Source organism: Lygodium microphyllum, chromosome 1, assembly GCF_053477565.2.
Source record: "Lygodium microphyllum isolate KBCC chromosome 1, Lygodium_microphyllum_v1.1.10, whole genome shotgun sequence".
NCBI lineage: Eukaryota > Viridiplantae > Streptophyta > Polypodiopsida > Schizaeales > Lygodiaceae > Lygodium > Lygodium microphyllum.
Window position 1 is genome coordinate 143597121 of NC_141135.1, and position 17507 is coordinate 143614627.

At 40.4% G+C, this 17507-nt stretch overlaps 1 protein-coding gene and 1 long non-coding RNA gene across 9 annotated transcripts in view; one reads left to right on the forward strand and one right to left on the reverse strand.

Annotated features, from left to right (window-relative positions):
* LOC148041763 (uncharacterized) overlaps positions 1–17507 on the forward strand; it is a 342622-nt gene that overhangs the window by 321056 nt on the left and 4059 nt on the right. For 3 of the 4 annotated variants that reach the window (XM_087682239.1, XM_087682236.1, XM_087682243.1), the window contains one exon: positions 9621–9793. In XM_087682239.1, the coding sequence (XP_087538365.1) occupies positions 9621–9793 (173 nt within the window). The remainder of the gene's footprint in view (positions 1–9620; positions 9794–17507) is intronic. The other variant, XM_087682246.1, reaches the window with a different exon arrangement.
* Positions 1–17507, reverse strand: part of LOC148041764 (uncharacterized) — an 83159-nt gene that overhangs the window by 61472 nt on the left and 4180 nt on the right. Inside the window, exon 3 of one of the 5 annotated variants that reach the window (XR_015691453.1) lies at positions 10389–10843. The exons of the other annotated variants lie outside the window; for them this stretch is intronic. This is a non-coding gene — a long non-coding RNA (uncharacterized LOC148041764). Of the gene's footprint in view, positions 1–10388; positions 10844–17507 lie in introns of those variants that run through there. 5 annotated transcript variants of the gene reach the window in all.

Genomic DNA, 17507 nt, shown 5'->3' on the forward strand with positions numbered 1-17507 from the left:
ACCCCCAAATTTTACCAAGTGTTGATGTCCAAATTGCGTGGAATTCAACCTACATATACATAAAACAACCAAATGCTGCACAAATTTTGCCCAAACTGCAAAAGCCCCAAATTGCACAGGGTCCAATGTGCCTCAATGTCGAGAAATTGGGTAATTTTGGCCCAATTTGCGCATGTGCATTAAAAGCCCCAAATCTCAGGAACAAAATGTCACAAATTCCTACAATTTCTGAGACAAATTGGTTTGTCCTGCATTACATTCCTCAAATCTGGGAAAAGCCCCAAATTTTGTGGGTCAAATGTTGAGAAATTTCACTCAGTTGAGCAAAATTTCAACAATTTTGCCGAAATCCCCAATTCAAATGCGCACAGTGTCTACAATTTCCATGCAGATGCTTCAATTTTTCACGAACAATGCTCAATCTGGCAAAGCCCCAACTTTCTGGGCCAAAATTGCACAAATTTGACCTTTTGTGCTGACACGCGCAAACCCAGTTTGAGGAAGGAGTTTTTTAAAAAAAAAATTTCTTTTGAAAAAAAAGATTTTGGATGACCGAACGGGGTCAAGGAGAGCCTAGAGAGTAAGTGAGTATAAGAATAGTATGACTTACCTGAAGCTGACGGCTAGCAGTCGGATCAAGTTGAGGAAGCTAGCAACCTTCTAGGCAAGGCTGGGTGGTGAATCAAACAATCTCTCTCGTACTGTTCAAACCAAGAATGCAGGGGGGCACCTAATTGAAAATGGGAGACATTATGACAGATGATCAACACAGGCGTGATCTTACACTGGTATCAAAGCCATCGAGTCCCATCTTTTCAGAAGAGTTGTTGGGTCCCGTCTTAGCTTGAGGCGAATGCTTTTGTGTTGGCGATAGCTGCAGAACTGTAGTCGGTTATCACACTAGTCTCACACACTATAGGTCTCCAGTTCGAGTCCGGATTCGAATCTGTCGGCGTCACCTGACAGATTACGTCCGTGTTGGCCACTGTCGCCTAACAGATTACGCCTGTGTTGGCTCCATCGCCTGACAGATTATGTCCGTGTTGGCCACTGTCGCCTGACAGATTACATCCGTGCCGGCGTCGTTGCCAAAGCTCGTGTACTTGGCATGGACCGCAGGATGGTGCAAGTCGGGCAAAGTCCCGTTTAAAATTATAGTTGTGGTCACGACCGGCACAGTCTGGAGGAAAGTCGAACTATTCCTCACATTTTTTTGTTATCATTAAACTGTTAAAGCCATCGACAGCTGCCCTATCACTATAATCAGGGAAGTACCTCATCTTGTACGCAAACTTCTTATATTTGCTTTCTAATTCCAGTGTATTAATGGAGAGTATAGAGAAAAAGGGGGTAACCAAAGATTCTAGTTCTGGGAACCATCCTATGGTGGATCCCCATGAAGCAGAAATTCAAGAAGAACAATGGGAAGAATTTTTTGCTACATGAGAACAATTTGATAATTTAACTGCTCGTGTGCAAGCACAGGGGGTTCAAATGGAGTTGCTAACTCAAGCACTCACAAAAATAAAATCTCAATTAGCCTTGTTACTAGAAAGGGATAAAAATAAGGTAGAAACCTCAGACATTCCATCTTCATCGAAAGATCTAGATGTGACTATGCGAGATCCTAGGAAACCCCACCAAAAGTTGAGGGATAACCTAGTGTTAAAAGATATGAAACCCCCTCAGTTTCACGTGGAGAAAAAAGACAGAAATAAAAACACTATCTTTAATTTTCTCCAAAAATGGGAAGATTTGCACAAACTTAAGAATACTCCACCATATCTCCAAGCGTTGGAGGCCAATCTAATCTTGGGGCCAAAGGCATATAAATGGTGGAGAACTTTAAAGGAGGCAAATAAAATACCTGAAACTTGGGCTCAATTCGAATCTGTCTTTTTGAAAGAATTCCTTCTTGAAAATGAAATGGAAAGAAATTGGGAAGATTGGGATTATGTCAGACAAAAGGGAAGACCTTTGTTGACATATCTTGAGGAATATTGTGAGATAATCCTCAAATTGGAAGAAATAGATGAATTTCAAAAGACAAGAGGATTCATAAGGGGACTGGATAAGGCTTGTAAAAAGGAAGTAAAAAAGAGTTCACCCAAGACGCTTGAAGAGGCAATTAAATTTGCATTAATTAATGAAGATAATACGCGTCCAGGTGCACTCACTAGTCTCACTGATACGAAGCCCAAGCCTAAGGAATTTGAAGCCTCAAAATTTGTAGGCAAATTTAAAAGAAAAATGCCATTTCTTAAGGGCAAGAAACAACCCTTTGAAAAGAAACAATATGTAAGGCCAAAGTTAAGTCAAGATGACTTTGACAAAGCTAAAAAAAAAAGGCTATGTTTCAATTGCCTATCCCCTAACCATGCTGTCCGGAATTTTCCTCAAAGGAAAAAGGGGAAAGATAAAGGAAAAGATAAGGACAAGGGCAAGGGAAAAGAGAAACAAATCCATATAGTGCAGACCCTGGAATCAAAGGGGCATGAAAAGTATAAATCTTTAGAGGTTTTGCACAAGGATGTACAACACAAGTATTGTATGTCAACTTCTATGTAGCAACCTACTTTCGGGCCACATGATTTAGTTAGAGTGCATGGATTGATAGCGAGAAAGAGGATTAGAGTCATGATTGATGACTCTGCCACCCACAATTTCATATAAATTATGCACTTGTTAAAAAAATTGAAACTTCCCCAACAAAAGAGTGGGCATCAATATGTTGTTCGTATGATGCAAGGTCAGGATAATAAAATATGGGATACAATGGTATCCAATTTGGAAATTGAGATCCAAGGATATAAAGATAAACTTAATTTCCAAATTATGAATGTGGAAAGAGTCGATATTGCTTTAGGGAGGGAGTGGCTATGGGGATTGGAACCATCCTTAAAACGTAGTTATCATCATAATACACTGGAATTTGAAAGGGATGGTAAGACTTTCGTGATTCAAGGTGAACATGAAGTATCTGATAACCCTTTGTTGTGTTTCACTGAAGTTCAGAAGCTGATAAAGAGGGAAGCTTGTGAGGTATATATGTCATGGTCCCTTCCTGTACAGAACACTTTTACTTTCTGTAATATAAAGCAACAATTTTATTATGTTTGTGAGTTGAATGTAAGTAATGAACTAAGTGGTTTGCTAGATGAATTTAAAGATGTGTTTCCTTCTAATTTACCAAGTGGCCTTCCACCAGATAGGGGTGATGTAAATCACCCAATTGACATAGATAGGGATACACACTCTATTTCTAAACCACCTTATAAGCTAAGTGAAACACAGCACCAAGAAGTTGAAAGACAAATTAAGGATTACCTTGATAAAGGGTTTATACGATCTAGCAATTCACCTTGGGCTTCGTCAATTTTATTGGTGAAGAAAAAAGATGGGTCTATGTAACTTTGTGTTGATTATAGAGTACTTAATAAGATAATGGTGAAGAATAAATTTCCTATGCCCAGAATGGAAGATCTTTTTGATCAATTACAAGGGGCAAAATTCTTCACAAAGATAGACTTCAGATCAGGCTATCACCAAGTAAGAAATAAGGCACAGGATGTTCCTAAGACGGCATTTTGTACTAGATATGGGCATTATGATTTTTTGATGATGCCTTTTGGCCTCACTAATGCACCAGCTACTTTTATGAAGCTGATGAATAGTGTGTTACGGCCCTATCTAGGACACTTTGTATTAGTCTTCTTGGATAATATCTTGATCTTTAGTAAATCAAGAGAAAAACATTTGGAACACTTACGATTAGTATTCCAATTGTTAAGAACACATTCCCTTTATGCGAAGAAAACTAAACGTGAATTCTTCGCACAAGAGGTCAAATATTTGGGGCATATTATCTCTAAAGAGGGAATCAAGATGGATCCAGAAAAAGTAAGGGCAATTATTGAATGGCCATCTCCAAGGAACCTGGAGGAGCTTCAGATCTTCCTAGGTTTATCTGGATTTTATCGTAGATTCATTAAAGATTATGCCAAGATAGTTGTTCCAATGACGGACCAACTTAAAGGGAAAGGGAAGAGCTTTAATTGGGAAACAGATCAAAATGAAGGTTTTTAAAAACTTAAGGTAGCTATTGCGACAGCTCCAGTACTATTAATTGTGGATCCCAATAAACCATTCGTGGTTGAAGTTGATGCCAGTGATATGGCGGTAGGCGTCGTCTTATTACAAAAAGGTCGACCAGTTGCTTTTGAAAGCAAGAAATTAGAGGGAGTTGTATACAATAGTACATGCAATGAATAAATGGAGGCACTATTTGTACGGTGCCAAACTTTTGATCTTGTCGGATCATGAAAGCATGAAGTGGCTTAATGACCAACCGGATCTACAAGGGCATAAAGCCAAATAGGCCAAACTCCTCTAAGAGTTCGAATATGAAATAAGGTATAGAAAGTAGAATATAGTGGCTAATGCACTCAGCAAATGCCCATCATAAATGAATTGAGTTTTACTCAATTCACTTCCGATTTACTTGAATCCTTAAAAGGGAAATGCCAAGTTGATCCGGCACACTCCAACATATGGGAAGCAATAGAAAATGGGAATCCAAATGGAAGGGCCTCCACTGAGGAAGGAATATCTGAGTATGTTCAACAAGGAAATGGAGCATTAGGGGTTGCTCAAATGGGATTCAAGTGGAAGAAGTTTACCATTGATAATGGTTATTTACTCTACAAGGGTAGGGTATGTGTCCCGAAAGATGAAGAAATAAGGCGCCAAACACTCTTTGAGTGTCATGATACCCCTAGTGCGCGACATCCAGGAGTTAATAAGACTTATAGTCTTATTAAAAGGCAGTTCTATTGGCCTGGAATGAATAAGGACGTCCTTGACTATGTGGTCAAATGTAATAAATGCCAGGTTAATAAAGCTGAAAGATTGAAAATGGAAGGACTTCTCCACCCATTAGAGATTCCTTCGGGAAAATGGGAGGGTATCTTCATGGACTTTATTGTCGCGTTACCCAAAACACAGAGGGGGCACGACTCTGTGTGGGTGATTGTGGATAGGTTAACCAAAATGGCTAGGTTTATTCCAACTTCAACTGATGTTAAAACACCAAAATTGGCTAGATTGTTCATAGAGAACATATATTAATTGTATGGCCTTCCGGCAAATATAGTTTATGATCGAGATAGAAAATTTGATAGTCAATTTTGGCGTACTGTATTTAGGAAGTTGGATACTAATTAGCATGAGTACGGCAGAGGCACCCGCAAACTGATGGGCAAACTGAAAGGGTTAATCAAATCCTTGAAGATATGCTCAGGGCATATGTAAGTAAAAGGCAAACTAATTGGGAAGAGTATCTACCGATAGCAGAGTTTGCATATAATAGTGCCAAGCACTCTTCCACTAGATATAGTCCATTTATGCTAATGTATGGGTTTCAGCCCAAAGCTCCTCATGCAAAGGGACTGCATAAGGAAAAGGTTCAGGCAGCCAAGGATTTTTTGGAGGATATGAATAATTTGTTAAAATTTGCTCAAGAAAATATTAAGAAAGCTCAAAATCAAGCTAGAGCTTATGCAGATCCTCACTGAAGAGACATCTCCTTTGAAGAAGGGGAATTGGTCTATCTTAAAGTGCCTGAACAAACTAAAACCATGAAAACTGAACGATATCCAAAGCTTGCACCCAAGTATTGTGGTCCTTTCACAATACTTAAAAGGGTTGGAGAACAGGCTTACAAGCTCCAACTACCTGCTGGTAGTAAAACATATCCAGTTTTTCATATAAGTAAGCTAAGAAAGAAGTTGGGTGATATGGATAATCTAATCTTAAATGATAATATTGAGGAGCTATTAGATGACCAATCTAATCCACATGGACGAGAAAGAATATTAAATGTTCATAACAGACGAACAAGGAATACTATTTATTAAGAATATCTGGTAAAATGGAAAAGATTGTTCAGAAGAAAGCTCAACATAGGAGCGAGTAAGCACTTTAGGGAAAAGGTTTCCCAGTTTATAGTAGGACCTTCCAAGTATCGTTTTCGAGGACGAAACCGATTCTTAAGGAGAAGGAAATATTACATTAATAAATGTAACTTATGGAAGACAAGTGCGAGGGATGACCATCCGGGGGCCTTGGGCACCCAAAGGGGGTCAAGGGGAGCCTAGAGAGTAAGTGAGCCTAAGAATAGTATGACTCACCTAAAGCTGACGGCTGGCAATTGGATCAGGTTGAGGAAGCCAGCAACCTTCTAGGCGAGGCTGGGTGGTGAATCAAACGATCTCTCTCGTGCTGTTCAAACAAAGAACACAGAGGGGGCACCTAATTGAAAATGGGAGACATTATGACAGATGATCAACACAGGCGTGATCTTACACTGGCATCAGAGCCGTCGGGTCCCGTCTTTTCGAAAGAGTTGTTGGGTCCCATCTTAGCCTGAGGCGAATGCTTTCATGTTGGTGATAGCTGCAGAACTATAGTCGATTATCACGCTAGTCTCACACACTACAGGTCTCCAGTTCAAGTCCAGATTCGAATCTGTGTCGGCGTCGCCTGACAGATTACATCCGTGTTGGCCACCGTCGCCTAACAGATTACGCCCGTGTTGGCACTGTCGCCTGACAGATTATGTCCGTGTGAGGGCGAAGCATATCAAGATACAATACCATCTCATCTGTGAGAAGATCTTGGACAAAACCATTGATGTAGAGTATTGTAAGACAAAGGATAATGTGGCAGATTTATTTACCAAGGCACTTCCTCGGGCCATTCTTCATCCGCATTCCAAATCCCTTAGCCTTATGCCATGTCCAAGATCTAAGAGGGTGTTAAAGATTTGGTCACTTCTAGGATGCAGTCCATGGTCAGGGCAGATTAGGGGAGTTTATTCATCATTACCTTATGCAAAGGCAAGTCGGGCTCATTTCTTTCTTTCACTTTGGTCATATGCTTCTGCATTCGGTGCACTTTGACAAATACAATTTACATTGTCTTTGCAGATCATCTAGGTCCTTGCATCTGACATACTCAACTAAATCTCAGCCATAACAAGGCCAAGTGCCAACTGTCAGACTCATGTGCAAGAAAAGGTTGTAGTGATATCATGTGTTATCCAATTTTCAATCGCCGTTGGCATCACTCTAATCTTGCTCGTCTATATCCTCCCCAATCATGTGGTGTATCCAAAGAAGGGGATATCTTTGGGTGCCTCTACAAATGGATCTCTCCAAACAAACTCCCTAAGGTCCCATTGTAATCTCTAAAGAAGCTTCCTATATGCCTAATACCTCTAGTTGTCCATCATGTAAGTCATAGGATCCAAGTCTAGATACCAAGTAATGTCACAATACACAACCTTGAGTCTGCCATCCTTGTGTACTTAAAAAGTGAACTTCCTCAAGTGAAAGCAACCACTGCAATAAGAATGTCTCCTCTAATGAGAGCCCAATTCATGTTTGAGAGGTTTCAGTATGAGTCATCACTATGGGGGAACCACCTCCCGAATGCTCTGCACCATGTCTCTAGCCCCTGTAATGCCACGGATTCTCTTCTTTGTGACTCAACCAACAGCTCTACAAAGGCAAACAACCTTCCCATCATTGAAGCAATCTGCAAAGAGAAGCTGCCCCAAGATAAGGGTGTCCTCTGTTCAATGGTGTGGCTTCTCTCTGTGCTAAGCAATCGGTTGAAGAGAAGAGGCTGCCTCATCTCTGTTCAATTATGGCTGGAGCAATCTAGTGAAGTCCTACAACACTGATCTCCAATCCTGGCTAATGGCAGCAGCAAATCTGATCTCGAATGCATTTCCAAGCCTATGCTCAAATCTACTGAAAAATACAGTGAATACTGGGTTGCAAAGGTCCTCCATGAGCTTGAACAATAGACTTCAATCTCCACAATAGTAGATGCCTCCAAATATCTTTTCCTAAAAGGGCATCTCTCACAATCAGCTTCACTAAAAATGCTCTACTCTAATTGTCTGGGTCTATGATCCCCAAACAACCTCTAGATCTAGGCTGAATGATAACATCCCATGCTACTTTACCCCTCGCTCCACTTCACCCTCCACCTAACCGGATCAAATTCCTAATGGGTTGCTTCACTTGCTGATACAAGGCCTAGAGAAAGCCTAGAAAAGGGTAAGATACCAGATGGTGGCAAGTGAAACCTGGTTTGCCACTACTATCCTCCTTGCTAGAGAAAATCTTGCTGCACTCCAATACAAGAGCTTCTAACTGATGCTCGAGAGTAAGGGTGCTAACTGCTAATCTGAGGTAATATCAATGCCAACATGGCAACCAAGGTATCTCATTGAGGTGCAGTGGGTACCCAAGTGAAACTCTCATGAGGTCTCCAGTTTGGCTGCTCACTCAAGAACTTCGTTTGTGATTTACACCCTAGCTTCTCAAGAATCTCCCATGAACATAAAAATGTTAGTAGGATGCCTATAGGTGCAATGTTGACTTAGTCAATTGAGGAGCTCATTATGGACTGCCCCATCTTTTTACTCTAAAAATTACTCAACTTAACCAAGTGCAATTATTCTATTGTGACAATAGAGGCTTTGCACACTACTTGCAAGTTGTCAAAAGTACAACACTATCTCTTAGTCCCTCATTTCAATGTGCTCTCAAATTACTGTCTACTCAACAAAGTGCCCCCATGACAGGCAAGGTGTGGTGTAAATAATTATCTTTTTGGCAAAGATTGTTTCCAATTGCATGCCCTTTGTATAAGGGCGAAATTAGTTTTCTTTGGGCCAGATAAGATGTCATGTGGTTCCTACCTTAGGGCCAATAGTCAAAGAGAGCACCAACAAGGTGCTTTGCAAGCTTTTATCCAAGGGTTAGCTTTGTCTAACAGAATTCAAGCATCTACAATGAATATAATTACCCGTTATTTTAAAATATTTTCAAGCATCTACCTAAGCCTAAGAGTTAGCTTTGCAAGCATCTACCCTTACAAGAGCTGGCCTTGAAGATGAGAACCCAACCATTTTCCCCAATTCACAAGTGATGAACCAGCCATATCAGATGTACAAATGATAATCTTTTTGACAAAGATTATTCCTAATGGCATACAGCATGCCCTTTGTATAAGATCGAAATTCTTCACCCCAAATGGGAAAAACTCAAAGAGAATGAGGAGAGTAAAATTTCTAAGTCAAAATGTGAAGGCTGGGATGAGGCAACTAAGATGAGGAGGTTTGGGAAGCCTATAAAAGAGAATGGCATAGCTCAACATGTATACAAATAGGCAGTGAACTAGTTATATGTGTTGCAACCTCTGGAGGCTTGCAAATTGACTAACCTGAGGCTAGGTGTGTTGGTACACCTCTACAGCTAGGAGGTGAGTTAGATGTCAATTGTATGCTTTATGTTTATGCATTGTTGTCTTTGGGTTCTGTAGTTGAATCCAACTGTGTGGGCCAAACAATTCATTGACATCAACTGCTCAAGAATAAATAAAAAGCACAAAATCTATTTTAAAGATGCATTCTGAAATGAATAAGAATCCAATACGTGGTTGTGTAAGAAATCACCACACTATCTGAAACAGAAAAGTATTGGGGTGACCTAGTCTCATCCTACAAGCTTTTGGTTAATATACAAACATTCTTGACAATGTGACAGGTCCATAAAGTTGAATTCATTAAGCATATCAAATCTGTCAGCTTAGATGTGGTTTGTCAAGCTGAATATGAGCTTTTTAGAAGACAGGATAGAGATGCAGAATCATTGCTTTTACAGTCTGGGCTGATCTATCGAGCAATCAAATTAAATTTAAGACTCTTCAACTGGGACAGGTTATTCTCAAACCTTACTAGCAGAAAAACACAATTTGGCCCAAACAAAATATCCTTTTGGAACATTTTAAACACAACTTTTAGGATAAATTTTTATATTATTATGAAAATAGGGATATCTTTGCACAAGTTTGCCCCCTTACATGCATATATGCATAGATGAGTGCACAAAATGCACTTTTTATTTGCAGAACCATTATTCTTTCATTAAATTAACGCACAAAAGTAATATAGGTCTAACAACAGCTATAAACTGCACATATCACCAAAATGAGACATTCTTAAGAATATGGAAAATATGGGATCGGAAGTTTAGGCTCCAAGGAAAATGTGATTTTGCTAATTCTATCCTGCCTAGAATGCTCAATATCTAGTCCAAGTGAGGAATTGTGCATAATGGAAAAGATGGAAGAAAATTTACCATCCATCCAGAATTCTTTAGGTAGACTCTGTTTCAACCATGGATTGAGAGAGTTGAATACAAACAGGCAGGAAGACTGTTATAGATAAAGTAACTGGTTAAGATGCCATATTCCAATTTCCAAAAGGTTCTTTTTCATCTCAAAACATGTAGCTACTGTCATAACTAAACATGACTGATTTTGATCAAGGTCAACTTTCTTGTCAGCGCATGGGAATGCATGATTTGAAAAAGATCTTCTCCATTAGAATGAATTTTTCACAAAATTTCTATCCTTCATAGGAAAGCATCAGAACCTTTTCCTTGTTTGCCTCATAAAGGAGAATGTAATGCACAAGGTTGGTCTGCTGCGAGCAGCAAGGGCATCTAAAGTTTAAGCTTTGGGACACATGAAGGGAATAGACAAGTTGGGATGTTGCCTACAAACTATTAACCAAAACAAGGTATCCTTTAAGTGGCTTTCAGGCCAAGAGCTGATTGACCTAGGTTGAACCACGCCCAACCTGCACCTTTGTCCAACACACACATGACAGGTCTGACTACTAGAAGAGCACCAACTCCAGCTTTGCTGCTATCTGTCCATCCATTCTTTGCTCTCACTGCTGCTCTTGTAGTTGCACGCCTGTCACCTGCCTACCACATCAACAACAGGTGTTGGATTTCTGAAGAAATGCTCGAGCAAAGATAGAAAACTGCAAAGTGTACAAGAAACACAAAGTGTGACATGGAATTCGATGAAGATAATTGAAAAGGTGAATGAATGAATGAATGTTGTATGCTGAATTTGCTACAAAGGGGCCTCAAACTTGTGTCTCAAGGATCCCAGATGAGGTGAGCTTGTCAAAGTGCTGCGGTGCAGAAGCATATGGACTAAAAGAAAACACTGAACATGGAAAGGGGGGAGAGAGAAAGAGACAGTACAATGCTGAAGACTGCAGTATACTGAATGCTGAATATAGAAGGCAGAGTATGTACAACGGCCTGTATGCCTATGAACAGCTGGGAGATCTCTCAACCTGCACAAGACTGAACTTACAGAGACTCGGCAGCCAAAAGCCTAAAATAGGCCGAAGAAGATAATAAAAATTTGTAGGTTGGCCTACTGGTGCAGTTGGCTGCACCTGTCCAGGTTAGCTGCCATCTGACAGTCCAATTGGTTTGGCCCACCACCTAGGACCTGCCTGACTGGCCTACACATAATCTGCTGCCCGATCTGCCCTGTGCACTGCCCGACTAATCCGCCCTAACATGCCCTCTCTAATCCTGGATGTGGCATGATACTCACGGATCTAGAATGTTGACAAAGAACGGCCTAAGGAAGTGCCTTGGTAAACAGATCTACCGAATTATCATGCGTCTTACAATACTCCACATCCATGGTCTTGTCCAAGATCTTCTCACAAATGAAGTGATACTAAATCTATATGTGCTTCATCTTCACATACATACTGGATTCCATGCCAAGACTATGCAACTCTCATTGTCACATAGAAGTATGGTAGCTTGGGGTTATGAACAACCAAGCTCACCTAACAATCTACGAAGCCATATGGTCTCACAAGTCATAGAAGACACCGCTCGTACTCAACCTCTGTCGATGAAAGAGTAACAATGGACTGCTTCTTGCTACTCCAAGAAATAGAACCTGCACCTAGTAGGGACAATAGCATGTATTCGATCACATGTGATCAGGGGTTCCCTCAAGGAACGGAAGAATCCGCAAAACAACTTGCCAAAATAAACCTTCTTGGGCTCACTCAAGCCTCGAAGTAGTAAAGTTGAATCACTTGTAGCTGAGGGATAAAATAGGCCAAGGTTGGGGGTTCCCACAAAGGAACCAAAGAATCCACAAGGTAGCTTGCCAATGAACCTTCTTGGGCTCACTCATGAACAATGCAAGCAGAAAAACCAGAAAACACAAATCAATCTGAGTGCTAAGAAGCCATATCAAAGACACAATCAACTCTTAGTATCTAGAAACATCTACTACCGGTAAATCAACATGAACTGAAGCCTTCCAATTAAGATCCATAGGAGTAGAGATAGTATGGCACTTGGTCATCTCAAAGGTGGTCAAAAGCTCATGCACATACTGTTGTTGAGAGAGAGAGATCTTCTTGATCTACCATATTTCATGACCTATGTCCACATAGAGCACTGACCACACGCAATCTCCAGCTAAAATATGGGCATACTTATTTGGATTGGATCTTTTCATTCCATGCATGAGAAGCATGTTTAATATCATGTAGAATCCTCTTCAACATGTATATCTTACCATCTGAAAATGAGAACCTAGGAGGCTTTGCAATGTAGATCTCCTCCGGCAAACCACTATTTAAGAAGGCTAACTTGATATCCAACTAAAACACCGGCCATCTTCTATGGTTAGCTAAGGCAAGAACTGTCCAAATAGTAGCCATGTGGCTATAGGGGCAAAGGTATTGTTGAAATCTACACCGAGCCATTATGCAAAACCTTTGACAACCAACCGTGCCTTATGTTTATCTAGTGTGCCATCACTGAGGTACTTGGTCTTGAAGACCCATTTAACTCCAATCCCCCTCCTACAAACGGGCCAAGGCACAAGCTGCCAATCACCATTCCACTTTATAGTCTCTCTCTCTTGCTCCATGGCCTTCCACGATTGGTCTAACTGTAAAGCCTCTCCATTTGATATCAATTACCAATCCTGCATAACATGGGTTATCAACCCATAGTTAGTACATATAAGCTCTCCTGAATGCGCTTGGTTCCTTTCAAAATGCCACTAACCATCTTGCGGTTGTCACTCTTCGAGAAGTCCTTCAATCCCTGCATCACAAAGTGTATCACACGCCTAGTGGGAGAGGCCAATACTCCCTCCCCGCCCCCCCCCCCCCCCCCCCCCCCTCCCACACTACCGTGTCTTTGCTAAAGTCTCTAAAACATCCACCAACAAGAAATATGGTGGGAAAGCAATCTTCTCACTAGTTGGAGCCCCAAAAGCTATATGCTCTATAGACACCAGCTCAAATGTCCAACTATTGCCAAGATTACCAAGGATAAGGTGTTCCTCACTCCCCTCTAGAGTTGGAAACTCAATAGACCGAACATCCTGACTTGTATAAACATCTCGGGAGATTGAATCATAGATACCATACCCTTATTACTAGGAACTGTAGCCAACAAACACTTGCTTCTTGGACTAAACTTTTCATGTTCTTTTCTCAAAATAAAAACATAGGTATCACATCCAAAAACCCTAAAATACGACATACCAAGCTTTAGTCCAAAGTAAGCCTCAAAGGGAGTCATACTCAAAATGTCTAAGGTGCATGATCGATTTTGGATATGGATGGTGGTGGCTACTACTTTGGCCCTTAAAAACTGTGGTATTTGTTGATGCTCCACAAGCTATCTCTATCACACTTCTATTATTTCACTCCAATACACCATTTTCTTTAAGGAGTATTGGTATTGCCATATTCTTGATGAATCTTTTGCTCCTCCACACAAAAATGAGTCATCTCATAGGAGACAAACTCCCCATCTTTGTTGAATCTCATTGTCTTTAGATTCTACCCAAAATGGTTCTCCTCAAAGATAAACCAGTGTCAAAAATGAGACTACTCTAGAAAATAGGATCATGTCATCTTGCTAAAATCATCAACAATTAGTATAAAATAAAGACTCCTCCTCATAGATCCACACAAATTAGTGGAAACAAGCTCCATGGGCTCCATGGCCTGTCAAGAAGCCTTGTTGGGAATTGAATCATGCTATTGTTTCCTTGAATGCAAGACACAAGGGGAATGGCTCACCCCAATATTTGGCAAACCACAAACAAGTTGGTTGCGAGCTGCCTTCCTAAGGTACTTATAGTTGAGGTGACCAAATCGAGCATGCTAGAGCTTGGTCTATGTTTGGGAAGAAAAAAGGAAAGAGATAAGGTCCATGGAACTCCGCATCTTGTAGACACCATTCTCCTTTGCCCTTGCCACAACACCTGCCTGGTCTTGCCATCAAGAACTCAAAAAGCGTCTATATCAAATTCCACTATGAGATCAAGCCCAGAAATTTTGCTCACTAAAAGGTGGTCGCCTAAATGTGGTACATAAAGAACTTTGAAGTATGAATACCACTGTCTATCGAGAATAAGTTGCATATCACCCGATGCGTAATACCATCTCGAGGATTCATATGGTGGGAAGCGCCACTATCTAAGATCCACTTTCCGATCTATGGGATCATGAACACTACGTCTGGTGGCTCAATAACTAGATGAAGAAATGTCATTGATGATGGAGCAGTCACTACTATCGAACTAGAGCCCTCCATAGATTTCTCTTTCTTTGCATTTTTATTGTCCTTTTCAAGGCATTCTTTCTTCCAATGGCTTGTCTTACCACATGTGTGACAAGTATGAAGGGAGAAGCCTAAGTGAGAGCACGAAGCAAGTGAAAGCAATGAAGATGTGAGCTATGGCAGATGGAGCAAGAAAGTAACAAAGAAAGACTCACGATATGGGAACTCCAACAGCCACAATGTGTGACTAGCCTCCCTTATGAAAGAATAAATAATGAAGTGATAGTGATAGGCATCTTCCACCTACAGTGTACAGGTGTGCGGGTACTGTCAGTGTAGTGAATACATGGACAGTATAGGCACAAATGCCTTTACCCCCAATAACCTCTCACTTAAAGGTGAATGTACCTTTAGTGAGAGGAAAACAAGAAAAAAAGTGACAAAGTACAATAGGATGTCAAAAGACGTCATCTCATCCAACGTCCATCATCTTCCTAAGGCAAAACACTTCACTGAGAGACTTTCGGTGAACAGATCTGCAAGATTTTGGTCAGTTGAGACCTTGACAAGCTCAATGGACTTGTCCTCAACGACTTCTCTAATAAAGTGGTAATGCATCTCAATGTGCTTTGTCCTCGCATGGAAGATTAGATTCTTAGCCAACTGAATAGCACTCATAGAGTCCAAATGCAATGTAGGGACCACATCAATAATAATAAGGTCTGCTACTAGATGCCCTAACCAGAGAGCTTCCTTGCAAGCCTCAATGGTTGCAACATGCTCTACCTCTATTGTAGATAGGGCCATACATTTCTCCACCCGACTTCCAAGAAATAGCACCTCCAGTAAACATGAAAACATAGCCAGAGATCGACTTCCTATTGTCTGCATGTCCTGTATAATCAAAGTCAGTGTAACCCAAGACTCCTCTATCTTGACCACAATAATATATGCATATATCTGTTGTTCCCTTTAGGTACCTCATGATACCCTTCACAGCATCCCAATGCCACCTGCCAGGTGTAGCCATAGAGTGTGCCACAACTCCTACTGTAAATGCTACATCAAGACGAGTGGCGACCATGTATGTCTATCTCTAGTAGATCGCCTCGAAATAGGTTGTGGACCTATACATCCTATCTTACATCATGGTCCTACTGAAACCAGCCTTACATCTGTAGATGGGTGGTAATTGCCTAATTACAACTTAGTTACAGCAATAATATTTATTATAAAACTGAGAAATGCAAATTAACTCACAATCTTGGACAATTGACATCTTGTTGATCCCAAAACTAGTGTCCCTTTCGGTATTTCTTTAACTTAATCGAAGAAGTTGACGTACAATGGGATTTTACCAATCTCTTTGGATATTCCAACTCCCCTTGCTGTCCAAAATGACCACCAGTAAGTCTTCAATCTGATTTGCCTCTTGATTCGAGCAATCAATTGGCCTTCACTCGCTTTGATAGAGATGGAAAATGCCCCAAATTCATTGATTTGCTAGTCCCTCTGCTTGAATTTGACTAAAAATAGCTCCCCATTGAATCCGAGCCTTGGAGCTTCCAATTTTTGGCACGTTTTCGAAGGCTGTTGCTAAACCCTAATTTTTGCTACATATTAGGTTTTATAGTAGAGAAATCTAAAATTTCTCAACCTCTGGTGATCTCAATGCTGTAATCTTCAGAGCAAGGATATAGAAAGGCTGGGAGATAAGAGAGAATGTTGAGGAGAGAGAAAATTCAGACTTTCTTTGCAAAGAACTAAAGAAAATTAGTCCCAATCAGCTCCAACAGCTCCCCATGATTCACCATAGTAGAATGTCATGTTTTTCCTCCTCTTCAACCTCTCACCAGCCTTCATGGGCAAGTTTGCCAAGTGACACCCTTTACAAATGGTTTTTTCAGCATTACCCATAATTAAATATTAATTTTCAGTCTTTAATACTAAAAAGTAATCTAATAATTATTTCAATGTCCAAAGAAATAATCTAACTGGCCAATAATTAAATTGACTAGACAACTTCCATTCTCGAGTGTCTTTGCCTCATCTTTGACTATCAGATTGTTGTTATAGGTACCATTAAACGCCACTTCTCTAGTGTCACCAATTGATAGTTATAGCCAGATGAATGACCTAGGCCAACAATTGGCACCAAATACCACCAAGTACTTGTGCAGTATAACTTATAGCAACTTTTGCCTTTAACATCATGTGATTTCCTAGAGTCCCAAGCTCGTAAATTTACTTTAATCCCAGTTACACCTCACATATGCAACATTTACTTAACTATGTGATTAAAAATTAATCGACATGTTAAGTGAGGTTTCAAAAATACATGTCCTGATGACACTTAGGCCACTAGAGCATCAACTATTACAAGCTGTCTAGCTAGCTATACAATAACAAGAGGCTCCTCTTGAAATATCATCTTGCATATGTGAAGGACTTACTCAGGCTGCTTATATATTTTCTCCTCATGGAAAACAATATCATGGCTATCGATGACCTGAGCTTGTGGCAATAGTCCATCTCACCTACATCTCCATAACCAAGAAAGATGCATTTCACAAACTTAGTATCTAGCTTATTGCATGTCCTTGAAAACATAGCAAAAAATCTCACAACAAAAGATATGTAAATAAGCATATGATGGAGGTTTTCCAAGCCATACCTTCTCTACAACCTGATAGTCAAGAGCAATACATAGGGATCAATCAATCAAATATACAATAGTAGTAACTGCCTCAATCCAAAAGTGCTGCAGTAAGCCTACCTAGCTAAGCATACTACGGACTCTCTCCTAAATCATCTTGTTTATGCACTTAGCCATATCATTCTAGGGTGGGGTATACGAGGCGGTCAACTGATGCTTAATATCCCTCTCATCACAAAACTACTCAAAGGCTTTAGATACATACTCTTCCCCATTGTTAAATCATGAGGATTTCAGTTTATATCCAGACTGGTTCTCAACAAAAGCAAGTCAACACATAAAAGTAGCAG